The 27,994-nt window shown below is 39.9% G+C and overlaps 5 protein-coding genes across 8 annotated transcripts; 2 read left to right on the forward strand and 3 right to left on the reverse strand.

The window, feature by feature from the left end:
• Positions 1–48: 48 nt before the first annotated feature.
• LOC140770019 (uncharacterized) lies at positions 49–5,207 on the reverse strand. 4 transcript variants are annotated; one of them, XM_073110986.1, is made up of 4 exons: positions 5,010–5,207; positions 4,569–4,925; positions 1,655–2,483; positions 49–891 (listed from the first exon to the last, which is right to left on the reverse strand). In XM_073110986.1, the coding sequence occupies exons 3-4, from the start codon at positions 2,257–2,259 to the stop codon at positions 195–197; spliced, it is 1,302 nt and encodes a 433-aa protein (XP_072967087.1). In that variant the 5' UTR covers positions 2,260–2,483; positions 4,569–4,925; positions 5,010–5,207; the 3' UTR covers positions 49–194. The 4 variants fall into 4 exon arrangements, with proteins under 4 accessions (XP_072967087.1, XP_072967074.1, XP_072967079.1 ...); XM_073110973.1 differs by having other exon boundaries at positions 4,569–5,207; XM_073110978.1 differs by having other exon boundaries at positions 1,655–2,501; positions 4,569–5,207.
• On the forward strand, positions 3,670–4,562 carry LOC140770043 (uncharacterized). Its single transcript, XM_073111005.1, has one exon. It carries the CDS (start codon positions 3,674–3,676, stop codon positions 4,271–4,273), a length of 600 nt encoding a protein of 199 aa, XP_072967106.1. The 5' UTR covers positions 3,670–3,673; the 3' UTR covers positions 4,274–4,562.
• Positions 5,208–8,260: 3,053 nt separating the features above from the next.
• On the forward strand, positions 8,261–13,808 carry LOC140775590 (syntaxin-22-like). The gene is made up of 7 exons (XM_073118974.1): positions 8,261–8,615; positions 10,121–10,214; positions 11,218–11,357; positions 12,342–12,416; positions 12,925–13,082; positions 13,197–13,297; positions 13,375–13,808. Exons 1-7 carry the CDS (start codon positions 8,431–8,433, stop codon positions 13,438–13,440), a joined length of 819 nt encoding a protein of 272 aa, XP_072975075.1. The 5' UTR covers positions 8,261–8,430; the 3' UTR covers positions 13,441–13,808.
• Positions 13,809–17,041: 3,233 nt separating this feature from the next.
• Positions 17,042–18,927, reverse strand: LOC140777432 (benzyl alcohol O-benzoyltransferase-like). The gene is made up of 2 exons (XM_073121544.1): positions 18,333–18,927; positions 17,042–18,219 (listed from the first exon to the last, which is right to left on the reverse strand). The coding sequence occupies exons 1-2, from the start codon at positions 18,780–18,782 to the stop codon at positions 17,242–17,244; spliced, it is 1,428 nt and encodes a 475-aa protein (XP_072977645.1). The 5' UTR covers positions 18,783–18,927; the 3' UTR covers positions 17,042–17,241.
• Positions 18,928–24,381: 5,454 nt separating this feature from the next.
• On the reverse strand, positions 24,382–26,099 carry LOC140774860 (benzyl alcohol O-benzoyltransferase-like). The gene has a single exon (XM_073118018.1). The coding sequence runs from the start codon at positions 26,005–26,007 to the stop codon at positions 24,637–24,639; it is 1,371 nt and encodes a 456-aa protein (XP_072974119.1). The 5' UTR covers positions 26,008–26,099; the 3' UTR covers positions 24,382–24,636.
• Between the last annotated feature and the right edge of the window lie 1,895 nt (positions 26,100–27,994).

Here is a 27,994-nt window from a genome sequence, read left to right on the forward strand (position 1 = left end):
GAATGGCATGCCATAAATAATGCATGAAGTTTGGGAAAATGGCTCAACTGCAAAAGGAAAATCCCATCTGGCTACAATTTCATAGAACACTAAATTACCCTTTTAGGCAGAGTATTATTTTTTGCACATTTGCCTCAATCATGTTTCTACGCATCTACAGACATAAGCACATAGCAAGATGAGACATCTACTTGTTATGTTAGAATAGAATGGGGAAATCCTTTCTTGGACTTCCTCCTGAAAGGCCTGCATGCCTTTATGCTAAGGTCCACAGCAGCTGCAAGAGCCATGAAAATTGCAACGTCCTCGATGCATGTCACATGACGCATGGCAAGTTGTACAAGTGGTTTACTGCTCTTCTCTTCCCCCTGTACTTTACAGTTCATAACAAACCCACCAACCGTGCGGCCTCCTGAGGTCACTGTGTAGTTATCTCCTCCTGTGACACCCTGTGGGCTTGGTACTGGAGTTCCAATAGGCATCTGCCTATCCATATCAATGTAGAACTCTCCTCCCTTATCACTACTTATCTGTATCTCTGAAACAAGAACACCAGCCTCCTGACCTTCAGGGAGAACGTGGAAACGAAGGTAAACAGAGTCCCTGTGTCCAGACTCTCGCCAAGCTTCAAGCCGGCCCCAAGGATGCCAGTTCTCAGATGAGCCTACAGGGTCAGGACGAACTATTAGCCAAGCACCTGGATTGGACCGTGAAACTCGGTCAAAGCCCATTGAAGGCACAAATGGAGTTGCCATGAATGCAGCTGCCACAGCGAAGCCAGAAAGATCATGAATCATCACCTTCCAACCCTTTCTCTCCCTCATTTCAGAGTCTTTGTCTTCAGTGTTTGAATTTGACCAATAGTTGCTCATATGATCCATTTGAGATCCCCTGCCATCATCATATACCAGAAAACAATATAAGCACTTAAAACCACTACCAAAAATAAATCTCAGCTGTCACGAAAGAAAATGTCCAGTAAGATGATCATATATGGTTAATCTTGGATCCACAGTTTAAAGTATTGTCCAAGACAAAAAGGTACCAGCCAAAGTTGAAACCAATCGAACAGAAGTTCTTGAGAGATAATTGGTCAGACAAAAGGCACGCTGACCCGCTGACCATGGCAGTAACTATCTAGAAGTATAGAAAATTATACAAGCAATTATAATATAGATGAACTTAATTATCTAATCATCAGAAGTTAAGAAGCATCCCGCCTACAACTACATAAATTTTTGACCAAAAAAAGAAAGAAAAAGATTACACCAAGATTCCTGTGTATTCCAAGGAGAAACAACTTCCATATGATGGAAAGAAAGACATAATATAGGCAAGTTTAGATACCTGCACTAATCACAGAACTCAATTTGATAATAAGTCAGACATAGACACAATATAGGTAAGTTTAGATATCTATAGTAATAGCAGAAACTCAATTTTCATAATAAGTCGGACAACAATTCCTCAATTTAAAAACAAAAAAGAAGGCTACCACAGTTAGGAGAATTGAATTTCAAAGAGAAATTACACATCTAGCAAAGCTTATGTATAATTAAGATTAGAAAATAGAACAAGAGAGCCATGTTCTGTTGCCCCATTTCACTCCAAGACTAAGGGAGATAACACTATGAGAGAAGATTTTAATTCCTACCTCCTGTCTCGGCTGAATTCACAGCTAAATATGGGCTGTTTGATGTTCCCCTGAAGCTGAACTATCTGAGGACTCGATGCAGTTTCATCTTCAAACTGGAAAACGTAACGTGGATCTGGGTCCAACTTCACCCTTAAGTGTAATTCTGGTCCTCTTTTCCCTGCTTCCTTTTTACTCTTCCCGATGCTGATCCAACCATGGTGAAGTAATGCTGGTTTCCCCTCACACCACCTGGGTCCAACTTCCACCCTGAATGTACCAATCTGCTGCTTCCTATTGGTAACACCACAATGTGAACCTTGCCTTCCCATGAAAACTGCAATCTCAAGATAAGCTTGAGGAGCTTGGAAACACCCCGGAGTCATCAATGCCGTCAAATCGGACTCTTTGAGATAGAAAACTATGGCACTGCTGTGATTATCACGATTGGACTCAGGATTTGATATAAGGGGCACTGATGCTGTCTGAACTGGGAAACCTCGGAGGCGGATCTCACACAGACATGATGCCTGAAGGGCCATCTCTCGCATATTTTTTGTAACTTCCGTTGAAATTCTTAGTCCCAGAGATTCGATTGACAATCTGACAAACACTTGGGGATCCATCAGGGTCACAAATGCCTAGCCATGTTTCCAGAAGAGTAGTTTTATCTGCTCAGAGAGTTCTGGTTGCAGAGGTATAAATGTCAGAGCGTAAAACAAATCATAGTTTTTGAACTATGAAACAAGATGAGTGAGTAATCCACTCGCATATCCAAAATGGTTTGTTGGTGTTTCATGCTTGTAATTGTCCTGAGTCAGCTAGTACTTGACTCATGTTCAGATAAAATCTGCAAACAACATAATATCTGCAACGGGTCAATATCATGCCACAAATTATTAGGTTAATGGTATGCATCAAGTTAGCTACTTCAATTAAAAATGGCATTCAACCATATATTGAACTTTCCTTATGCGATAGTAGTAAAAATGTTCTCTACCATCTACACTTCCAGAAATAACGAAATGTAAAGATAAAAAACAGCATCACATCTTCAATTACTTTGCAAGTGCTCCAAGTATCTGTTAATCACAAAAGGAGTATCTAAAGTAAATAGTTCACAAAGCATAAGCATCAGTTTGTATCAGTATTATGTGCTTCTACTAATGTTGTCAGCTTCTTAGTTGTTGGTGTTTATTCAGATCTTTTTGCAGAAGATAACACGAGAATATAAAGACGACATCTTTTTGATTTTTCAATTCAATGTTAACTATGATTTGTACTTACCATGTCATTTCAGCAAATACCAAAATCATTTAACAAAGAAATGGGCCTAACTCTAAGTCACGGTTATGCCACTAAATGAGCAAAGCAACCAACACCCAACATCCTCTCCCTCGGGGAAACTGCACATGAAAATGGAGATTCTAAAGCTGCAAATATACTTACAAATGGTTAAGAGGTTAAGCCTAATGATCCCCTATATATAATAAATTAAAATACATAAAAGTCCATTCTGACTATCTCAATAGCTTCAATTTAGAAGCACGGCACGGCCAAGAAGCAGCAACGAAAGAAGACCACCACCAGCCAAGCAATCATCATGTCCAAAATAATCAACCGGGAAGATCGAGTACTACTACTACTAGAAAAGTGATGAAGAGAGAAGTTAATAGAAAGTGGGATAAGTAAAGCAAAAAGGTTTGCATCCTCTAAGGGGTTGCAACAGGAAATGCGATGGAAGAAGTACCTCAGAAGGGAAAGGCAGAGCCGAGGTAAGGTAATGCAAGTATGGTATCTCCTTTAGTCTATGGTAAGGCTACCAAGATTCCTCAGAAATGCTTAGTACCACACTAATAGCTCGCCGTGAGGGTAAGGAAGATACCAAACCTTGCCCACCAACCATCATCGAGAACCCAGCTCCTGTCTATTGCCTAAGCCCAAGAAAAAAGCCTAATGTCCGAGCCAACTAGATAAGACTCCGAGTAGCACAATTCAGCAAAAAAAAATCTTGCCGAATGCTGTTTCCAGCCACAGCTAATGCCAAAGCTCATCTCCAACCGGGGGAGGTACACCAGTCCGCTGGTGTGGACGGCAGCAATTGCTTGTGCTATCCTAGCCATCGCCGTGATCATCACAGGCGTCGTCGTGTTTGCCATCTACCTAATCTACCAGCCTAAGATGCCGTACCTCACTGTGGCCGACGCGCACCTTGACAAGCTCGACTATGATCAAACCGGGATGCTCGACACCGAGATGACCATGAGGATCATGGCAGAGAATGACAACAGCAAGTCTGAGGCAGGTTTCTCCGATCTGAGCCTTACCCTCAAATTCAACGGCATCACAGTTGCAGAGCTGAAGGCCGACCCGTTCGTTGTGCCCATGAACAGCTCCTTGCCGCTCGACTACGACGTGCCGTCGGCGACGATCCCACTGGACCAGGGGGGTATGGCCGTGATGGACGTGGCACTCAAGAACGGGGTGGTGCCGTTCGACTTCACCGGGCAGGCAAGGACCAAATGGAGGGTGGGCATTTTCGTGTCAGTCAGGTTCTGGACTCATCTATCTTGCCAGCTCAAGTTCTTTTGGCCGAATGGGAGCGCCGTCAACTTGGATTGCAGCTCCAAGTCCCATTGACAACAACAATTTATTTCATGGTGCTAAATCAGCAGAGGTTTTTCACTTTATTATAGTATTTCTTTTGTTAATTACCCTCTTCCTACTTCTTCTTTTTGTTTCTTTTTTCCCCTCCTCCTCGTCCTCCTCCTCCTCTTCAACATATAGATACTAGTATTGGTATTTGAAAAGAGTTCCTTGCGTCCAATTTATAGTGAGTGTTATGCAAACTACAGAGAAGAAGAAGAAAGAAAAGAGAAGAGAGAGAGAGAGAGAGAGAAATAAATAAATGGAAAGAGAGCAAGAGGATGGATACCTTTGGCTCCCTTCCTTTTCTCCAAAGCAAACTCAAATGGCCAGAACTCGGATCACTCCAAAGCCGAATTTTTTTTTTTTATCTCCGAATAGCAGAGACCCTCTTGAAACCTGCAACTCTCTATAATAAGCACATCGAGCAGCTCAAATCCCCAGAGCTCAAAGTCCTTTTCGTTTTTGGCCCTCCCCCCCAAAAGAAAATATCAATAGGAGAAAAAGGAAAACAATTAAACAAGAAAAAAAGGCCTTGTGAAGCTTAAATCTCTCCTTTCTTTCTTTCTTTCTTTCTTTCTTCAATTGGGTTCTCTTCCTCCCTCTGAAGCAAGCTCAAGGCTCCCCAACTCGACCCCTCCAAAGCCTGAAACAGAGCAACACTTGATTGCAGCAGAGAAAAAAGAAGTCGGACAGATCACGTCTTCAATTCTTCCACAAAAAATAAAACCTTTCTCCACCAAAACCCGCCACAAGAACTCACTCCACTCTCTCACGCAATTCGTGCAAATGAGACGAGCTTCTTCTTCTTTTTTCCCTTTCCTTTCCTTTCTTCCTTCTCCTCCCCCACTTCCCCTGTGCTTACCCAATAAGGCAAAGTTTGTAGCTAGGACAGAGGAGAGGAGAGGAGAGAAGGACGAAATGCATATGAACAAAACAAACAAACATATATCTATCTATCTATCTATCTATCTATCTATCTATCTATCTATCTATCTATCTATATCCTGATCCACGACCGCCTCCCTTTATTAATTAACTAATATATATATATATATATATATATTTAATTCTTCCCCTTTAATCCAAATGGAGGGATAAGGAACGGGATAGAAAAAAAAAATGGTGAGGAAATTGAAGACAGCTGTAATGAGAGTTTAGCAATGCCGAGATATCGCTTTCAGACAGTGAGGAGAGAGAGCGAAAGGCCGCCTCCTCTTCTTTCTTAAATCCTTGTTTGCTTGTTGCTATCTACCTACGTAGCTCAACTCGGTGGGAACGCACCAATTGCATTCAACTCTTTATTAGCTGCTGCTTATAGCTACCCAGATCAACCATTAAATATCAAATATAAATATCACTATCAAATTTGCTTCCTCTGCCCAAACAAATTTTAATTAACTACTATAACTTCTCTATCTCTTCCTCTTCTAAGAATACATTTGCTTTCCATTCTTCTTTATCTACCTGTTCACCATGTAAGCATTACTGTGCCTCCTCAATTAAGGAAGTTCCATGTAAGACTAGTAGATTCAGATCATGTGAAACCCATTCTTTTCGCGTGCCGCTGCCTCTCTAATAATATTTCTCCTCGGAAACTTTTCACAATCATTGGATAACCATTGTGGAAAAGAAATACAAAGTCATCAAATCAATAGTATGCCAACAGAACATATATATATATATATATGTATATATATATATATAGAGAGAGAGAGAGAGAGAGAGAGAGAGAGGTTTTAAAGAAAAGAAGAAGAAAAAGCCCAAAGCCCCAAAGTAAGTGGGTGTAGGTATGGAGCTTCTTTGGTAATACGCACAATAATACAAGCAGCAATATTTTGTTTACGTGAATTTAATAGCCACCACCCACCATCCTCGTGCTGAGGTGGCACGGGGCTCAAAGAGGATGCCGAAGATCTCTGGCTAACACGTGGTACTGTACCCATTCATCGTCGCCCATGGGAATCTACAAAGGAGTGCAGGATAATAATAAAATAATAATATTATAAAAGCAATTAATGGATTCTTCTTCTTCTTCTTCTTCTTCTTTTTCTTGCATTAATGAATCAACCATACATAAACACATATTAATAATGCGAATCCACGCCATCAACTGCTCGATCCCCACTCGTAACACTCTAGCTCGATCACATGCATGCATATGCATAGAGTCCATGCGTACGTACAGGGAGGACGTGGGGGCCCGCACGTAGGAAGCCCGCGTGGCGCATGTTGCTTCGTCTCCTCAAGCTGGGGCCCCGGGGGTCGGGAGACCGGTCCGGTGGTACAACAAGTGACGGCCTCACATGCTCCGCTGGTACACGTTAAGATCAACGCAGTTGCGGTGGCCGGTGGCCTGAGGTTGGTTCTTACTTGGTTGATCCTGCGGTTCGTTTGCTTTCGCGCGCGCAGATTGGTCGGGCCAGGTAGCAGCGACACGTGCCATCATTGAAGCAGGAGGGGTCAAGACTCAAAGAGTCAAAAGACTCAAGATGTTTCGGTTAAGTTTGGTTGGTAGTTGCAAATATTTAATTCGGTTCCTACTCTAGTACTACTGTTATGGGTTAAACCACCCCCACCCCCATCCCCTTTTGTCAGGGAATCTCATGTCATGTTTTCATGTCAATGCTGCATATACTGCTGAAACTAAGCATCGTTTTTATGCCAATATTATTTGAGATATATAACATATAGCTTGATTTGCCTTTGGGCTAGCTAAAGTTCAAATATGGCTAAAGTATATCTTGGTTGGATCAAGTCTTGTCATGCAACAAGGAGTACGGTCGACGACAAATATAAATATGAATAGCGAACGAAAAGAGAAGCATAGTCATGACTCATGCAGTGGAGGACAAAAGAGTATGATCAATCACTTTGTTTTGGTAAATGAATACAATTCTATCTCGTGTTCCCTCCCGTTAGGTAGAGAGACAGACAGAGACAGACGGACGGGGGAGAGAAGAGCTTCATGGATGTTCCCAACTCCGATCTAAAGAGTATATAGAGTTATAATATCTCATCAACTCAACTCACAGGAGTACTGACAAGTAATTCCAAGGGAAACTAACTACCATTCCAACAAACGGCTACATCTTCTACTGCATCACTAGTAGTTCAATTGAGTAACTGGAAATATATATATATATATATAAATATATATATATATATATATATATATATATATATGTTCCTAAATTTATTGTGAGTAGAGAGCATAGGTGGGCATGCAACAGCCCAAGTAATACTTGTCTCGTTTCTATTCTATCGTACTTTATATATATATATGCATGCTACTAGGGACTCTTGGACTTGGATTCCCAATCCTAGGGGTAAACTTGTAGCTTATTCGGTTGGTCGCTTTCTCTAGGACTCTTGATAGAAATAGCCTAGCTAGAATGGGCGGACAATATTATTTACAAGTTGCCTCTCGCCCCTAAAATTAAAACATTACTTTTTGGAATCAACTCCCTACTAATCTCACTTTAGCTTCTGCCACAACTACTTTCCCGTTAATCAAAGAAGGTTATGACCTTTAATCACACACACAATAAGCTCATATTCCAACAAACAAAAATACCATTAAGCTGCCTTAAGAGTCTTGACTCTCAAGGGATTGCCAATATTCTCTGTCGTTTTATTCTAATATTCTTTGTTATAGGAAAACTAATGTATTTAGGTGGATATGATTTGGTTTTTGAGGGTAAATGGCGTTGGGCTCAGCCGGAGTTAGCCCAAGTAGTGCCCATAAATTATTTTGTGGGCCGGACTCTGTCCTCGATGCCCAAACTCCAGTCTCCAGGTATTTAATTATATATAAATTGGATTTATCGTTTGAATTTTTTATTTTATTGGGAATAATAAATATTATTTCATTTTTTTTCCAGATGGACGGCCGAACCTTCCGTTGTTGATTGTTCAGTATGCTATTATTTTAAATATTAAATATTATTTTATTTATTTATTCCGTCCCGTCTCATTGGCTTAATTAGCGGGGCTTCCCGATCCCTTCGCCGAATCCCGTCGTCTTCGTCCTCCGGTCCGCACCCTTTTTCCTCTTCCTCATCCCTCGTATCCTTCTTTTCGAGAGAGGGAAAGGAGAGAGAGAGAGAGAGGGAGGAGAAGGATTTGCGGAAGGGGAGGATATCAGGGTCATGAGCTTCCAGGATCTGGAACGGGGGCGCGCGGTGGGGCCGGCGATAGGAGGGAGGAGGGAGGGCGGTGCGTCGCAGGCGGTGGCCTCGGGCGTCTTCCAGATCACCACCACCGTCGCCACTTTCCAACGTCTCGTCAATACCCTCGGCACCCCCAAGGACACCCCCGACCTCCGAGATAGGCTGTAAGAAGATCCATTCTCTAATTCCCTTTCTTATCCTCTCTATACTTCTTCTTTCTTGAACAACATCTATTAAATTTTTATTTTTATTTTGGGTATTCAGATTTACAAATGCGAACTGCATGAACATTTAGGTATCTAGACTTGCGATTTCTTAGTATGCCAAATTTATCCAACTTTTGTCAGGATTAAGGAACACAAGTAATTGGAGTTTGACACATCTCAAATACATAATTTTGTTTCGACTCTTTGTAAGATTAAAAGGAATTAGGGCTTGAGAGTGGGCAATCCAATATCAGTTTGAATTTGATATAGTCTTCCTCCATCCAGTGCCAAAGAATAGTTGAAATGGATTTAGTTTCTATTAGGCTGGATTTCAAGATCATTAGACTTTTTGTACGTGTCATTTCTCACTGACAACTCATGGGCCATGCTGTTGCTGATATACGCAGATAGATATTAAGTGTTTTGGTTAAAAGTATGTCTGGACAGTCTTTCATTTGTATCTAGTAACCCTTCTATATGTTCTAGAGAAGTTCTTTTCAATTCCTTGATATCTTATAACTTTGATTAATTGATCAGCCATCACATATTTCCTTCCAGCTTATTTAGCTGTATGTCAGCCATAACTTAGTAATTCAGTGTTAGGACTTATGAAAAGTCTGTTGGTATATGCGGAGGCAATTCCCACAGCACCACATACCCCTGTACATTGCCTATCTGCTGATGAATTTCACTAGATCCGGGTATATGCCTCCCTACACGGTTATATTGGCATGGCGCATTTGCATGTCTAAGTAGGTATATTGGGTGTATGTTGGTTTTTGTAGTCATGGAGAGTATATGCAGTGGTTAATGTTAAAAACAGGTTATTCTTATTTATGAACTAAACATTAGGTCTAGTAATTGCTTTGGTGGACTTGGAACAGAAACATGTTTGGTTTTCTTATGCCAAGTAATACACATTTTCTCTTAAGAATATTTTATCTCTCTCAAAAACAAAAAACAAAGTACCTAAATTTTCCCTTTTTAATCTTAAGACTAGTTCAACTTACAACTTTATCCTCCTTTTCCGCCCTCTGGCCTTACGGGTATTATAATCACTAAACATGCATAGTTAAATTAACTCATTTAGGTGCTAAATATAGGTCAAGTAGACTAACAATAGGTTGTCTTGCGGGCAATAAAAGCAAAATTTCGTTTTGCTCTTATTATCATTAGCACCCCACCATATGGGTATACATCATTTGACTATATAATAATATAATACTCATTCCATATGTTTGTGGATTCTATTGTTCACCTATTTAATGAAAAAACGCATATGCACTCACATACGGCATTTATATGTCAGTAGCATGACTAACTACATATGATGATACAGTGCTAAAAGTATTAGATCTGGAATCCTTTTAAAGTTTAATTATAAGTACAAATCTCTTTGGAGATTGTGCCTTGTCAATTTAAATTCAGATGCTTTATCACTAACTGCAAGTTTTTGTCGGTAGACACAAGGCAAGAGCACATATCACCCAACTAGTAAAAGAGACTTCGGATAAACTTCGACAAGCCAGTGAGGCAGATCATCGCTCTGAAGTCAGTGTAAGTGCTTGTTTCTAATTTTGGTCTTGTTTTTCTTAATATTCTGTGGTGGATCTTTGAGTCATTTATTATGCTTTTCTTCATTTTGTGCTAAAAAATAAACCATGCTGTAAGTAAATTTATTCATGTTCAGGTCCTCATCTTCCATGATTCAGAATCTCATACAGTTAGTTTATAAGGACAATTTTTAGTGTAGAGATTTTTAAGTTATCTATATCTGCCTATTTCACATAGATGAAGTTCTAGAATTAGGCAGGATTATTGAACAATTCATGTTGCATGGTCTATGTTTACTATGGTATCATCATTGATCACTGAGACACCAAATGTCTTTTATCTCACTGTATATCTTCTTCAGTCCTCGCCTGAAGGACTATTTAACTCTCATCTTCTCCCTCATAGGTGTGTGCGTGTAAACACTTATCTTCTTTCTATATTTACCTTTTGGTTTCTTTTTCAAAGATTTTATGCATCTCAATATCAGAAACCAGATGTCTCTGCTACTAAATCAATGATCGGTAGTAGATTCACTCCAAACCTTCATTTTTTTGCTTCTGATTCCTTTCTTCTAATTTTCTGAATAAGATGAAGTATCGATGATCATTACATTTAAATATTTTCAGTAAAACTTTGTCCTCCCTAGTATTGCATGTCTAAACATCAATACCTTTAATTAATTAATTCTTGTCCTTTAATTCTTTTGCATTTTCCTATCAGATTGCATTGTGCTTATAAGCTTGAGAATTTTTGCTTGAAAGCCATCAAGTGCACGAACATGGGAATTGAGATAGCCTTCAGCTAAATATCATGCTAGATTTTCCTCTCCTGCTGCCTAGAAAATAAAGAAATTCATGCAGATATATGAGTGGTGAAAACCGTTATTGCACAGTTCCATTTAGTCTTCTTATTGCACGTGCTTCCTTTGAAGTCCTTTTTATTGCACATGCTTCCTTTGCACATAATTTCTTTCTTTTTTTGCTTAGACATGAGTTTGCAAATGCAGGCAAGCAAAAAGATAGCTGATGCAAAGCTAGCAAAGGATTTCCAAGCTGTTCTGAAAGAGTTCCAGAAAGCTCAGCGGCTTGCAGCCGAAAGAGAAGCTGCATATGCACCTTTTATATCTCAAGTAATTCGGCCTTCCAGGTATTTGCTTTGGTATTTACTATTTTGGAATAGTTACTATAGTTGTAGTCCTTTGTCCAAAACTTTTTATCCAAACTTTCCTTCTGAGACCCTGCGTTTGTAGGAGCCTTGTCCATTGGGATGCCTTTACATATTTATACATACCATATTAATCACTGTTTTGGTATTTATGTAATTGGAATATTAGATTCCATGGAGAAGATACAAAAGCTTCAGATCCTCCAGGTCAAGTTCTCTTTGAATTTATAATTTGCCTTATGGAACTACATTGCTTCTCTCGAATTGTTACTATTGGTGTTCTATGTTTAATTTTTCTTAAGTCAATCATATGATAAATATAATAGTGGAAACACGAGAACTTCAGAACATGCAAAGCAAGTTGTTTCTGATATTTTATTTTTTCTGAAGTGCTTGTATAACAAAATTTCTCTGATGGTAGTATTTTCTTTCCAAATGATCTTTTTTTTTTGTGCGGATAAAATGTTCAACAAATTAAGTTTTCTTGGTCCTTCTCCTCCAAAACTCTATCTGATCTGCATAATGGTTCTTTAGGTCATTCTTGTTGCTTTCCTACTATTCCTAGATTATATCAACCTTCTCCATGGAAGACAAATATTTCTGACCAAGTTTTCTTTAATCTTCTGTTTTTTCTTAGATGTACTGTACTAGGAAGTCTATTCACAGTAGCACTGCTTATTCAAGCTCTCATTTTTGCTAAATATAAACATGAACCTTCAAAATTCCCCAGGATCAATGCAAAGGCTCCAACTGGTTTTTCTTCTCTCATAATGAAGTAGTTGGACTTGGGATTGGAGGGATTAAACATCTATCGATCTTTTGGTAGATATCTTTGAAGTCATGCATGTGTTATATTGTGGACATTATCCATGCGTATAGATTTTGGAAATATAAATGACATAGTTTCGTGTATCGGGTATGCTTACCAACACAAAACTTATCTATACTCCGATCATTTTTCTGCAGTTATAATGCAAGTGAGCCAGATATAAGTTCCGACAAATCACATGAGCAACATGCACTGCTTCTAGAATCTAAAAGGTGATTTTTTCTTTATTGTAATTTTTTAAAGATATTTTTGAGCAGAGAATGTGGAAGATCTGATTAGATTTCTAAAGTTTGAAATTATGTGCTCCAATGCAACAGCCTGATGTCAGTTACCAATTTGCATATCTAACTTTCATTGTCTTTAATTTTATTGGATTGACTTTGCAATCAAATGATCTCCCAACTGGATTACAGAGTCAACTATTTATTTATTATGTCAAGGATCTGTGATGATTTTCTCTTTTTATTTTGTATAACTAATTTAGAATTCCTAATAGAATATAAAGAAATTGAAGGGAGAACTATGTGATTTGCAGTTATTTAGTGGTAGTGTCATTCTGATTTCTTGTGAACATTTAATCATTGATCACTTCCTTTTGGTGAGAGATTTACTTTGAACCAATTACTGAATATGCTCTTGGTCAATACTGGATTCTACATTCCACGCATTTTCCTTTGGAGATGGTTTTACCATTGCCTCTTTTTCTTTTTTGAACCATAGACAAGAGGTACTCTTGTTGGATAATGAGATCATTTTCAATGAGGCTATCATTGATGAGAGGGAACAGGGCATACAAGAGATTCAACAGCAGATTGGTGAGGTGAATGAAATTTTTAAAGACCTTGCTGTGCTTGTTCATGATCAAGGAGCTATTATTGGTAAGCTGTAACAACAAGTGCTAATATTGGTTTACATGCACATATGTACACCCGCATCACATAAAATATATGTTTGTTATTGTCCTTGTCTAACATCTGCAATCTTTCGTGCAGATGATATCGATTCTCACATTGAGAACTCTGTCGCAGCAACTGCACAAGCAAAAATCCAACTCGCCAAAGCTGCCAAAACTCAAAAGTCAAATTCATCTTTGGTATATCAAGGCTTACATTTTTTATCATCTGGTTCTTCTATATCCTATTGCTAAACTGGCATTCCTGATTTTCACAGATGTGCTTGCTGCTTGTGATTTTTGGGGTTGTCCTACTCATTGTGATAATAGTTCTCGCAGCATAAGGTTCGAGGGATGCAATTGGTTCAACCTCTCACTTGAACCTGATGAAGTAATGTTTGAACCTCTCAGTTGAAGAACCCGATGAAGTAATGTTTGAACGTCTCAGTTGAACCCGATGAAGTAATGTTTGAGAGAGTATTTATTCTCCTATCTCAGTGGAGGCCGTAGCTTGGATCTGAGATGGTATATAAGAATATGTTTATATGAATGTACTGCAGTTGCATTTATAATACGTGCCTTCTTAATATTATGTATCTATTTTTGGCTTAACCTATCTGAGGGAGCGAGCGTTGCACATTATCATGGTTAGATTTGAAACAACATTATGATTCTTTTATTTCAGTCTAATTCAAAGAAGTGTATTTGCAAATGCGCTAGGTGGTAACCATTAATAAGGATTAGTTCCACGGAAGTGAACTTCTGCTGTCTTGTAAGTTCTTGAAATGGAATTTCGCATTATGGATTAGTGATGGTTGGTTCTAAAAATACCTCCAGGTCTGAGGATGTTGTAAGGTAATATTTTGAATCTATAGTTCCTAGGTTTGTTTATCCCATGTCCTTCAGTAGTGGAATGTAAATTCTTGGCATGCTTCTGTTATACAGCAACTCATTGTTTCAACTTTCTTCTTTGGGACTTATTTATTCATACTCATCTTTGTCTGAAAGTCCAAGTCATACCCTTCTTTATTCATACCCTTCTCTCACAAAAACAAAGGGGGAAAAAAAAAAAATCCTAGTCACTGCTGTCGTATATTATAGTAGGGAGGAAAGTGATTCAACGCATTGTGGGCGACTGTTGCTAATCCTTGTTTTAATGTTTTATTACTTGTTCATGCGTTCGCTAAATTTGCTTAAACCAGCATAATGGTGTGATATGAAAAGTAGAGATATTTTGATCAAAATATCTTCTATAACAGATAGATGAAGAGAGGAGAGGAAAGAGTGAAATGATTGAAATAAAAGAGTAGAGAGAGAGAGAGAGAGAGAGAAGCTAGTAGGAAATTGGTTGGTATTGAGATAAAACTGATGTTTATTTAGCTTATTTTATTTTTGGTGTTATTCGACTGTAGCTTCTAATTAACATGTATTCGAGCGTCCTATGTAACGTCAATTTCATTTGGGCGTGGCAGTCTTTTTTATCTCCTGGACTTGCATTTTACCAGGTGTCCTGTTCATGGTACATTACTAGTACATGATAACATGCACAGTTAAAGTATGTCAACCTGTTGCTCATCTGTTACTATATAGTTTTCGTCGAATAATATTATTCCATCCAGATAGGAAAAGTCATCACCACTTACGAGGTGCAAAGATCTTCGAATCAGGTCTGAAAGAGATAAGATGCCAGATTCCATTAATTGAGCTAGCTGACACTCAACCCTTGTTTCTTTCTTCCTGTCTGTCATTCTCCTACTACATCCACTTTGAGTTAAATTAAATAGGCAAAAAAGCTTTACTATACTTAGTGAAGCAAAAAATCCAGTTGGGTTTTTATCATGAGAAAACCACCTTCGTGATCTCAAACACTAATTTCTGGATCAAAAACCTCTATTAATTAAGAGGACCAAAACCAGTCTTAATTTCTTGCTACATCTTCTGGCGGAGTGCATGTGAGATGATCCTTAGTGTCAGCTTAATTTGTCACTCACCAGGCATAGCATGTGATCTCACGTTCTTGATACATGGAAATTTGAGCAATGACTGCGGCGAGTCGGTGCTCTCGCTTCCCCCACCAATTAAACCATCCACATTTATTTTTTTTTATTTCTAAGCTCCAAAAGATTCTCCTTGTCCCCCACCCCTCTCTCTAGTCTCTAAAACTGAAACCCCCTTCCCCTTACCCCTCCCCCAAAAAATTAAATTAAAATATATTTAAAGAGAATTATTATCAAAAGTCACACATCGCTTACTTACTACCACTTACTTTCTCTAAGACCAACCAATACATGGTTTGTAACAAAAAGGATGGTGCAGAGAGAGTCGTCCAATGGTTTAACTCCTCCTACACCAGCATCACTGTAGACTTTTGCTCTCATGATTGGTGTGATGGGATCTAAGGGAGGACGAGTTAGGTTATCTGTTTCAGCCTAACTTGGCAGAGAAGATGCTGTCAGCTGCTTGCTCTTCACCCCCCCCCAGCAACGCCAGGGCTCTTTATTATTATGTTATGATGACTCATTTTAAGTACACTATGCCAATAGTAGCAATAGTAGTAGTAGCAGATATACTTAAAATTAGATCAATGTATGCTGAGTTAAGTGAGTCCCCACTATTGAGTTCCTTCCTACCAATGACCATAAACAGGAAAGTAGACAGAGCGTAAAACCTCTTCTACTACTTACTACTTCTTTCTAATAAAGTTAAATCACGACCGTCTGATCTGACCTAATCATCCAATGCCGCATGCAACGTGTCACCATCTCCATCTCCCACTCCCACTTCATCACTCATCATCTCTCTCTTCCTCTTCATAGACATGGGCCCTTTCTAGTTTATTTATAGTCGCCACGCGAATGGACTCTCTACCGTCTCCGATGGAGATGAGTTTTTTTTTGTATAAATTGTAGGGTTTTGGTCGCCGCCGCCTCTGACTCGCTTGGTGCAGGTCGGGAACGATCTCGAGGCTGTCGGATCCGATCCGAGTCGGATCCCGCCTTGCACCAACTGAATTGGAGCCGGTAAAGCGATTACCACCACATCGCCAAATCCCATCCGCTTCCGGAATTTCGTAAGGTCTTCTCCTCTTTGTTGCCTCTGTTGTAAGATTGATTTGCAGATCTGGTCAAGCTTACTTGATTGGATCTTTAGATTCACCTGTTTATAATGCTTGATTCGCTCCATTTTCTTCTTTTCTTGCATTTCTATACACATAGCTCCTCTAGGATAGCCATTAGCCACTGATGTTGTGCTTTTGTAGAAGAAGAAGATTATAGCTTCATGTTTATAGATCAAGCTTACTGCCGCATTTGAAGTTTATTTCTTACCTCTTCCCTCCTTCCTCTGCTTTCCTCTCTAGCTTCCTCTCATTATTCACTACTCTCATTCTGTTGTCACTCAGTAGTACAAAAAGAAAAAGGTAAGAGGTGGTGATGCTTGCATGATTTCAAAGTGAGGGTTTTTGGCAGTATTTTTATTCTGAATATTCTATACATATTCAAACACAAAAGAAGAAAAGTGTAATTTAATGATTTCAATTGCATTTGAAGTTTAAAAATGAAGGCTTTGCCTTTCTCAAACTGCATGGAAGTTCTGAGTGCCTTTCTTCTTTTCTTCTATTTCTCTCTCTCTCTCTCTCTCTCTCTCTTTCAGGGATTGCTCGCATGTTCTTTTTTTTTTTTTAAATTTTAAAAAAAAAAAAAACTTATGAAGGTGTATGCTGCGCGTCAGCCATTTTTAATGGAGATTAATTGTAACAAAAAAAAGAAGAAGAAAAAAACTATGCTTGCTAAGATGAACTCTGAATGGTTCCTTAAATAAAGAAGTATCAATAATGGTTGGTGATCTTTCTTTGGTTCAGGTTAGAGTTCCAAGTGAATGATATGGGGGAGAATAGGAGGAGACATATCAAGTACATTAATTTGTGTTCCAACATTGAAGGTTTTTAATTTCTGTTCAATTCGGTTGTCGGCATTCTAGTATGGTGTAGAAAACGTGCTTAAAAAGAAAAGAAATGAAAGAAGGATCATAAATTCCTTCTTAAACGGATACATAATAAGATCATTAATTCACAACTACAAACCCTCAAATCATCCACGTAGTCAAACACTATATAGTCTGTAGACACGACACCTAATTAATTAAAGCTAAAGCCTTGCAAACGGCGCAACACCAAGGGAGTGGTGGGAGTGGTAGTACCCACCGCCACCGGCACCGGCACCGGAAGTTTCGACGGCCTCTACCTTGTTACTAACACTAGTCAAGCTCTCTACCTCCGTCCGTAACCGCTCCATGGCGTGGGGCGGTAATCTCACCGGAACGGTGATCCCCTCCTCTCCCTTCTCATTCCTCGTGGGGATGTGGAACGTCGCCAGCGTGGCCGTCGCGGGTCCACCGTACACGCACTTCCCCCACCCGAAATCCGCCGCCCGCAAACCCGACCTGGTCAGATCCGAAACGAGGTAAGTCCGGTCCACCGTAAACCTCGGCCGTCCCCTCATCACCATCAGGTCCGCCACCGACTGCAGGTACTCCGCCGTCCCCGCCCTCCTCTTCGCCTCCACCACCAACCCCACCGCGTACCCGTACGGGCGTTCGCACAGATCCCCCGCCCGCGCCGTCGCCACCGCGAACGCGAAGGCGTTCCCGTAGAAACCCTTCGGGAGGGGAGTGCTCCGCCTCCCCCGCGCGTTGACCACGAACTGTATCCGGACCTCCTCCTCCGGCTCGTACGCCAGGGCGGCAGCGCGGCACTTCCACAAGAACGCCGCCACCATGTCGAACCTCGTGCAAGCCTCACGCACGTGCGGGGGGGCGAGCCTCCGCAGCTCGGAGAGCTCCCTGGGGCCGAAGAAGAAGGCCCAGTGAGCCAGCTCGTCGGTCGGTCGGATACGGTCCTGGGACGCGCCTACGACCGGTTCATACTCCGGGTGGCGGTGCGTGATGCGTGGCGGGCAGCGGGCGGTGAGGAGGTGGCGCTCCCACACCGGCAGCAAGGTGGGGGCAGCAGCGCCACGGGACAGCTCGGCTAAGGCGACAAGAAACTGCACGATTCCGGCGGCGTCGGCCATGGTGTGGCAAATCTGGAGACCGAAGATGAATCCTCCGCACCTCATCCGTGTTACCTACCAACATGTATACACAACGATGTACGTGTTATATATTAAGGCCAATGGGATCGATCGAATATGGTTAAAGGGGTTCTCGTGCAGGAAATTAAAAGACATGCAGTAGCCACCTGGATATAGAGTAAAGGACGATTCACGACAACGCCCGACGCGGAGCTCTCAGGCTCGCAGAGGAGCTTCTCGCAGCACGGAATGGGCGGGCTGAGCGCGCCGTCAAAGTCGTCGAGGCTGACATCGGCGTCGGCCTCGATAAACACAGCTCCCTCCCCGTTGCACTCTACCACCAGCTTCCTCCCCGGCCACTCGTGGAGGCGGCCGGCGAGGGGGTAGTAGTACACCAACGCCTTCGCTAAGGCCTCCTTTATGATCCTCGCCGGGTCCTGCCCTACCTTCGACGGCGAGCTCCGGAAGAAGTACATCCCAGATCTATAGAAACGTAGGCTTTCTTGGTCGTCGATGTCGGACAATGGCTTGAACTCGTTCGGCGTCGGCTTAGCCGGCGCGACCAGCATGGGCTCACTCCGCCGCACCGCAAACCTCATGGAGGATGATGATGCCATATATATGTATATGTATCTGCCAATAGCTAGCTAAGTGCGTTATATAATTAAGTTTCTATGAGCTCACTCTACGTAGTAGCTTGATTAATTTGGCATAGAAACTGTGACTATATATATATATAGCTAGACAATTAAGCTGGATTGACTAAGGTCAGCAGGTTTGGTGGATGAGTACGTAGAGATGCTAATGCGGATGCATGATTCACGAACTAACTTTACTCTTCTAAGACCACTTTGCCGTGCATACTCTGCTACTCCTTAAAAATATCTACATCGATCGATTAATTCATTAACGCCGTATTGCATGGGTTAATCCAAGTCATGAGATGCAATAAACTAAGCGAATTAAATTGAACGTACTAGACAAGTTAATAATACTCCATGCATGCACCAACCCAATGCCAAAGTCTACCTTTGACTATACTATGTATGGTAAACTCATGTACATAGCTAGAAGACGATCAAAAATCTTATAATACTTTCTATTAAACAATCAAGCTTAATTTCAAACCCCACCCAATTGTATTCACATGTATACCCCCTTATACAAAATCGTTATAGTCCTCCGTTCTCCTTAGCCCTAATTCTCTACAGAAATGAGAACATTTAGAGTTAAGGCATCCCAATATTTAGAACCCATGCATTTAGGGCTAATTCTCCTTAGCCCTAATCCAAATTTCGATAGATCCACAACCTAAACTATTCAAATGTATCACTAATTCTTCTCCATCAATATTTTGTTAGCAATTCCAAATACAATAATCTTAAAATTTTGATTAGTTTAATAAATAAATAAAAAGGTCACAGTCTTCCTTCCATATCGTTCTATCTTCTCTTTAATTTAGTGGCATTGATGTTAACTTCTCCAAAAATCAAAAATTTAACCTAGCTTCTTTAATACTTTTAAAATCCGGCCACTTCTAACAAGAGAAGGGAATTGGGAGTGAGTGTATTTTTATTTGTCTAATTAGTTAGTCAATTATTCTTGCGAAAAAAAAATTCTAACAAAGATGGCTTATTAATAGAATTAGAAAATTAATAGGCTATATGCTTCTATCTTTTTCTTTCCTTCACGAGTAAAAATAATACGGAGAGATAAATTTATTAAATATAGATTTAAAATTTATTGTTCTCTAACGGCTTAAGTTTTTAGAGTAGTCGATGAATTAATAAGATATCAGAGTTAAACGTTATGTGTTCAAATATATTAAGTAAGAAATCACAAACATTATATGTGAAGCATAATCCCTCAAGAAGATAAATTTAATTAAAAAGCAAAAATATTATTCGCAAAAGTACACCTTTGCTAATTAAAGATAAAAATGTATAAATATCTCCTGTGGAATCAAACTAAATCACTATAAAAATCAATGGTTAATCAGTTATTATTATGTACCTCTCTTTTGGTGCTTCATTATATTAATCCCCAGTATCCCTCAAGATTGAGAGCCTGCACTTTGTAATCTTAATAGTGACCACCGATTCGTTGGAATTCCACTAAGATGAACTTTAAGACAAAGTCATAACCTCATCCACTTGATCGATAAAAGCAATCTCTTGATCTTCTTTACCTGAACAGCATGGAAGTGTCAGTCATGTCAAACTCTCAAGTAGTTCTTTTTCTTTTATAGATTCAAAAAAGTAAGTCTGGAAGTTACTGATGCATTCGAACGGACAGGAGGAGACCATTCAAATGCCAAAGCATTCCTTCCGTATGTGCTACGTTCCAACGCCAACGCCAACGCCAACGCCAGTTGATGATGTTTCAAACGAGATTCAAACACTTTTTTAACCTACCACTTTGCTTTCTTCTTCGTTGGGTATCTTCTAACTCATCTGAAATCAAACCCCACTATCAGCAGGCATGGTACATGTTCGTTCTGGCCTAGTTGCAGAAGAAGAGTATGGCCTTTTATCTTCTTTCTCTTTTCTTTAATTATCTGATGTTTAAGATGATCATCATGTAATCCATCTCCATTACGAGAATATTGTATACTATGAATCTTGTTGAATTCTTTAATTTTTGGGCAAGCTAGAGAGAAAATATTTTGTTGCCAAACTGGTTGCTGTTTTAGCTCCTAGATTGATACAATCCTTTACATTAATTTCATAAGTCATCGTCTAATGCATCATGAAGACGATGTTGGCCTTGACTGGACAGTCAAATTTTTAAGTCTGCCTCGAATTTAGTTTCGACGATAATCTATTAGTATTAAGCTTAAATTGATTAGATGTAATTCGAAACCTATGTAAATTTAAATCTATTTTAAATTACATTTAATTTAAGTTTGAATCAAATCGAACTAAGTTTAAATTAAGCTTGAATCAAGCTCACTTAGATGATCACCCGACAAACAGTATGATCGATTGTTCGTCATTGCAGACTATGGACATCAATTGTAAACCCATCACATAGATCAGTATCACACATCGATAATATTATCCGAGCCCTGAATTTTCCAACATTTTATCATCGTGTGAAAATTATAAATCATCGCTCATGGATGCTCTCACCTTGAGTTATCAGGTACCACTAATTACTCTATTTGGCCAGCAAAATAGAGTAATTATATTCATGGATCTATATCCCCATTTTATAGCTACTTTGATCATATACCTTTGTTAGGGATGTTTATTCCTTTCTGTTGGGTTTATTTAGCCAAGTTGGTTTGGGCTAGCCCCATGAGGTGACTCACTTGACCAATAATTAGTTGAGTGAGACTTTTGTTAAGGGGTACTTTTTGCTCATGCCACTTAGTGAAAAAGAAGACAAGAGAAAAGGAGGTTTTTCTCTACATACAACAAGGGTTTGCAACTAGAAGATTTCTTGGTTGGGATCAAAGGCACAAGGATTTTCTTCTTCACATCTACAAGGGTTTTCTTACTTCAAGAAGGTTTGGGTTTCTCTATTGGAGGTGTTATCTAAACTTGTTAACTTGAAGCTAGGGTTATTGGTTTCTTGTGGATGGCATACTTGTGACTTTAAGAGACTTGTTGTGGTGATCTTCTTTGTACCAATTCTCTTGATAGTGGATTCAAATTCATGCTCCGTGAGTTTTTCCCTTTGAGAAGGGTTTTACACATGAACATGATGTTCTAGCTTTCTTTGGTGTTTGGTGTTGTTAATTGCATATGTTTCTTAATTGGCATCAATTTTAGCTTTCATTGTCATAGATCTCTTGGGTGGGAAAGAGAGCTCCTTTCCAACACTTTCTATTGTATTATGGATGGATTTACTGTGGTCTATAGGCCCTTCTCTGTTTTTGCTTAATTTACTTGGGTTCTTTGTTTTGATGGTGTGTTGTTAAGCTTTTAAATCCCCATGTGACCCTCAACATGAGGGGTAAGCCTTGTGAGAGCCACGTGGCAGTATCGGTGTTACAAGCATGCCGATCGACATCTCGTCGGCCAAAAAAGGCACCAACGGTGCCGGTTAGTCGACGAAGGAAGCGGCTGCCCACAATGCAATCAAACGCCCTAACGATCACGTCGAGACCGAGAGGAGGAAACGTCGGAGGAAAAAGGAACCCAACTCACAAACACATTTTTAAATTAAACGTATTTGATGAGAAAGGGAGCTCTAGCACTTCGATTCCCCCGATTGGCGAGCTCGATTGTGGTCCGGCATGACGGCATCCCAAAAGTAGCTAACGACAGGAAGAAGGAAGAAAAGAAGGAGAAGAAGAAAATGAGTGGAGAGGAAGAGAGAAAAAGGGTGCACGTGCCCCTCCCGAGAAGGTGGCAACTGGCCATAGTGCCGACTAGCTGTCGGAAAAGGCGATGGCTGCCCACAACGCAACCAAATGCCCAAACGATGGGAAGGTTCAACTAGCCTAGGGCTTTAGAGAGGCTTAACCAAGACAAATGAGAGAAAGAAAGATCACAGAGAGAGTGAGAGCATCGTCTCCAAGACAATGGCAGCTTTGTCGTCCTCGTCCTTCCTTTCAAGGCTTCTACTCTTCTTCCCTCTCCAGCGACGATTTCTTTCTGGACTCTCCCAAACTCAACCGGAATGCTTCCTCTCTTGAATGAATCCTCCTCTTCTCCTCAATAATAGCAGCGCATCCCTTTCCAGCAGCTACCCCTTTTCTTTCTCTCATCTGAGATGGAAAGTTGATATCTTGGTTCTCATTTCTTTCTAATTTCCATAGTTCATAGAGAATGATCATGTCATGTGCGTTTGTGATTCTTAATTTTACTGATATGATGAGATTCTCTCTTGTAGCCCAGAGTGTTGCTTGTGGAATCTTCTTTTCATAAATATAATTTTATATACTGATTAAATAAAGAGTTCGATACAGTGAGTTCTAAGAACACATCAATCATATTTCTACTTAAACTTGTTTGGAATTTAGATACAAATTTGTTCAAATTACTCTGTTCTCCGAATGCCACATTTGCTGTTCTGTTAAAAATAATTTTACTTGTTTTACATGCATTTGACTAAAAGTTTAACATTTTCTATCTCACGAAGAACTTACTGAAAAAGAGGAGCTCCCTGTTGACTTACCAGACTGCTCATCACATATTTAAGGGGTATTATATTATTAGCATGTCTTCTTATTATAAGATATTTTGTATAACATATGCATATTAAAAGTGTGAAAGATGCTTTTAGGAGAATAACAAATAAAACTTAATTACTCTACTAATCTAATCCAACACGAGTTCTTTAATTTCTTCATAAAATTATATACACAATCTGCTCTCGTTTCTTTTTCTCTCTCTCATATCTTTCGCTCTGAATTTTCTTTTAAATTTTTCAAGTAAAAGAAAAGCAATAAATTCGAATCTTTTAGAGTTAATTCTATTATGAACATTTTTATATTTTTATTTTAATTTAGAAAAATTAAGGAAATCGGAGGAGGGCATGAAAAGATATAAAGAAATTATTTTGTGACCTTACAATTATTAAAAAAATATTTACAAATATATAGTAACAATTCCAATTGAAGTATTAAATTACATAAAAAAAAAAGGCAATTCTTTTTCAGAAAGAAAAATCATTTGAGATCAACAATGTCACGAGAAAGATTGAATATAAATTTAATTAGAATTTGTAATTTTGCATCTAAGAAAAAAAAAGGAAAAATGTTTCGACAAATTACTTATTCATAAATAGTATTTAATATTATTTAACTTTCGTCATTAATTTAAAAGATCTTATTCAATATATATTCTCAAAAAGCCTCAGCTCAAACAAGGCATGCATGGTTAATTTATACAACTTGATTCATCTTCTATGTATCGTTGATTGTTACGCCTCCAATGACCAGTCTATCTCCTCTTATCATAAATGAGTAACGAGGTGATCAATCCGATAGGTTCAGGGGATGTGGGAGTCAAGAATTACTAGTCTATCTACCAGAACTTTTAACGCTAGCTTTGACTTTTAGTGACAATTCGGGTCAATAATTTTGGCAGTAATTGAGTGGAAGTCAATCTATGTCTCTTGACATTCTCAATTGGTAGGTAGCTAGATTGATACGCACCTTTTCTTTCCGGTCAATAGTTCTAGTAGAAACGATGGAGGTGAAAAGGACATAGACGGTGGATTCAAAGTCTAATAAGACCAAGCTTAATTAGCGTCCACGTACCTACTACTGATAAGTTTTTTATGGTTTTATTTACACAAATATATTATGTATTTTCTTTTTCTCTCTCTCTCTCTCCATGTAGCCAACTTACATAGGATACAAACACGACCCAGATTCATATATATTTTTCACATGAACTATATATGCAGAATATATAAGACTTCAGAACAAAACAAACCTTATGTCCTCATCTATATGTAGCTGTAACATTCGATAATATATAGATTATAGCTGTGGAGATTGATTAACTAAAATTCCTACATCCTGGATTGTAGATAATTGATCGGGAAGGAGGAGTGGTCAAGAATCGGATCCTTGGTGATGGTCAAGCTCTCCATCTCGAAACGAAACCTCTCCATGGCCGGAGCCGGCAAGCACATAGGCACCAAAATCCCTTCCACCCCTCTTCCATTGTTGGAGTACTTGATATGAAACGTAGCCAAGTTAGCGGTGGCAGGACCAGCGTAGACCCCTCTCCCCCACCCGAAGTCCACCTCCTCGAATCCGGCGTTAGCCAAATCCGACACCAAGTACGTCTGAGCCGTCGTAAACCTCGGCCTTCCTCGCACCACCATCAGATCCGCCACCGACTGCAGGAACTCGTCCGTTACCTTCGCCTTCGCCTTCATCACCTGCTCCAGCGCGTAGCTGTACGGGCGCCCGCATAGTTCCCCCGCTGTGGTCGACGCCACTGCGAAGGCGAACGCGTTGCCGTAGAACCCAGACGGCAGCGGGGGACTGCGCTTCCCGCGAGCGTTGACGACGAACTGTATGCGGACTTCGTCGCTGGGGTCGTACCCGAGGGCCGCCGTGCGGCACCGCCACATGAACGCCGCGATCAGTTCGAACCTCGACACGCGGCTTCTTATCGCCGCACGCTGACGTAAGACCGACATCTCCTTGGGGCCGAAGAAGAAGCCCCGCCGAACTAGTGCATCCCCCGCCCGGATCACGTCCTTGCCGCGTCCTGCCACCTCCTCGTACTCCGGATGCTGGTGCGTGACGCGTGGCGGGCTACGTGCGCACAGTAGCTCCCTGGCCCACACCGGCGCTGGCACCGAAGGAGCGTCCACGCCACGTGCCAGCTCGGCTATGGCTTTCAGGAGCTGCACCACTCCGGCCGCGTCAGCTATGCTGTGGCAGATCTGGAGTCCAAACGTGAATCCCCCACACCTCAGCCGCGTCACCTGTACGTACAGCAAGGGACGGTCGACGACGACGGCGGAGGTGGTCTCCGGCTCGCAGAGAAGCTCCTCATAGCAAGGAATCGGTGGGCTAATCGCACCGCCAAAGTCATCGAGACTCACGTCAGCGTCGGCCTCGACAAACACGACACCCTCTCCGGTGCATTCCACCACCAGCTTCCTCCCTGGCCACTCGCGAATCCTACCGGCGATAGGATAGTAGCCCACCAGGCCCTTGGCGAGCGCCGCCTTTATGACTTGCGCCGGGTCCTCACCAACTTTGGAGGGATTGCTCCGGTAGAAATGGATCCCCGACCGGTAGAATCGTAGGCTTTCTTGGTCGTCAATTTCTGACAGTGGCTTGAACTCGTGTGGCGTCGGCTTAGCCGGCGTCACCAGCACCGGTTCACTACGTCGAGCTTTAAAGGTTAGGGAGGATTCCATTGCTATATATATCCAATAGCGTAGTTTGAAAAGAGAGAGAGAGAGAGAGAGAGAGAGAGAGAGAGAGAGAGAGAGAAGATGGGGTAGCTAGCTTTGTGATTATAGATAGTTTGCTTAGGAATGGTGATAGTGTAACGCTTATTTATAGGCCACCAATATTAATTTTGTTTGAATGGTCCAAAGGATGAAAGCTTTAATGCATGCTTTTGACGACCAAGGGACTCAAATATCTAATTACTACATTCAGTGTGAAAATCTGGAGTATAAAATATATTCGATCAAAGATGGTTGGACGGCCGGCCATATAGGATGCTCGCTCTGAAATATTACGTTGTACTACGTTGGACGTGAAGCTCGACGTATAAGGATATATATATATATATTAATTATATTTGTGCTACGTTACATCCTAAATTGGACACTAATTATGCTCGACTCTTAATTTAGTCCGACACCGCTTTGACATTAATTAATTTAGTCGTACCAGATTAATTAATTCCATCCTTTTTGCCTAATCCTGCAAACTGGTGCTATTACTACAGTCACTACATCCAAGAGTTAAGCCACCACTTTACCAAGTTATGTTGGTGTTGATATTTGATAAAATTTTAAGTAGAGTTTTATGTGTTAAAGTGTAATAAGGCTATACTGTCTATTTAACTATAATAGATTATACTCAGATTAATAAGAAAATAAGTATTAGATGTACTAATTACCTGACATATCCTTAATAGCCTCACACGGATTCCTGCTTATTATGAAAGTTATGAACTAGTCCCTCTAGCCCCACAAATTTATAGAGAAACAAATAAGTATGTGAACTGAGAGAATAAATCTTTTATCGGATTAGATCCTTATCTAATCATATATTTATAAGATAAATTAATTGAATAATTATGATTAATTTAAACCACTTAAGAGATAAAGTTTAATAATATACGCATAGTTTAAATTTACTGTGGTTTATTTATTTTTAATTAAGAGAGTTCATTTTGTCAAACTATACATATACAAAGGAGTGTTAGTATTTTCTTGATTGTGGATTTCTTTTTAATCAAGAATTCTCTCGAGCTATAGGAGAGAAAAGAGGAGGAAGGCAAAGGCAACGACAACAGTAAGAAAAGGCTCTCTAAGAGATGGAGTGATGATGCGGCTGAAACCCTAGCAAAAACTAAGTTTGACCACACCCAAAAAAACAAATAAATAGCTATATATATATTTGACTTTTCTTTTTACCCTCTATGTTAAAAACTGCTATATATTTCCCTTGTAGCATGCATGGTCAAATTAATTGTTGGTAGACCATGTATTAGTATTCCACCCGTAGACCACTTATTAGTATTCCACCGGTAGACCACAGTGATGGTATAGTCAAACTGAAAACTAATGGTTGGTAGATCGTTGAATGATGTTATGGTCTAAATTCAGAGCTCCCTCTTCCATGCCCACGGTCTTCTCATGCGGATTGCCAGGAACGAAAGCAAAATCAAACCCGGTGACATAGATGGGTAAACTTGAGCTTCCGTAGATTTACCTCATAAATACCCTCTCTCTCTCTCCGTATCATCTCTGCCAAATCTTGTTATAAGTGAATAGAGAAAAATCTGAATAAAATCTGATTCAGATTCAATTCCTTTTTTATGCATAAGCCCAAATGGTACTATTGTTTACTTAACTCGGACATATTTTGTAAATATCTAATAAAAATTAAAATATACAGTGAGATTTGTAAATATTAAAAACGTAAAGTGTAAACTTAAAATACGTAAAAAGTGTAGCATTTGATGCAAATTTTATGGTGGCGGCTCCAAATATGGAGCTAAAAATAGAGCAAGAGTTCCGTGCACTCCAACGCATCCGGCTCTATATATATTAAAATAATAATATAATATATTTTATTATATTAGCTATTTTAAATTATTTAATAGGTCATCTTAGCGTTATTATTTTTTAATAAAAAATATATAGTTAGAAAACTCTCATTGAG

The sequence above is a fragment of the Typha angustifolia genome, chromosome 2, assembly GCF_048772165.1.
Source record: "Typha angustifolia cultivar Huaian chromosome 2, ASM4877216v1, whole genome shotgun sequence".
Taxonomy (NCBI): Eukaryota; Viridiplantae; Streptophyta; class Magnoliopsida; order Poales; family Typhaceae; genus Typha; species Typha angustifolia.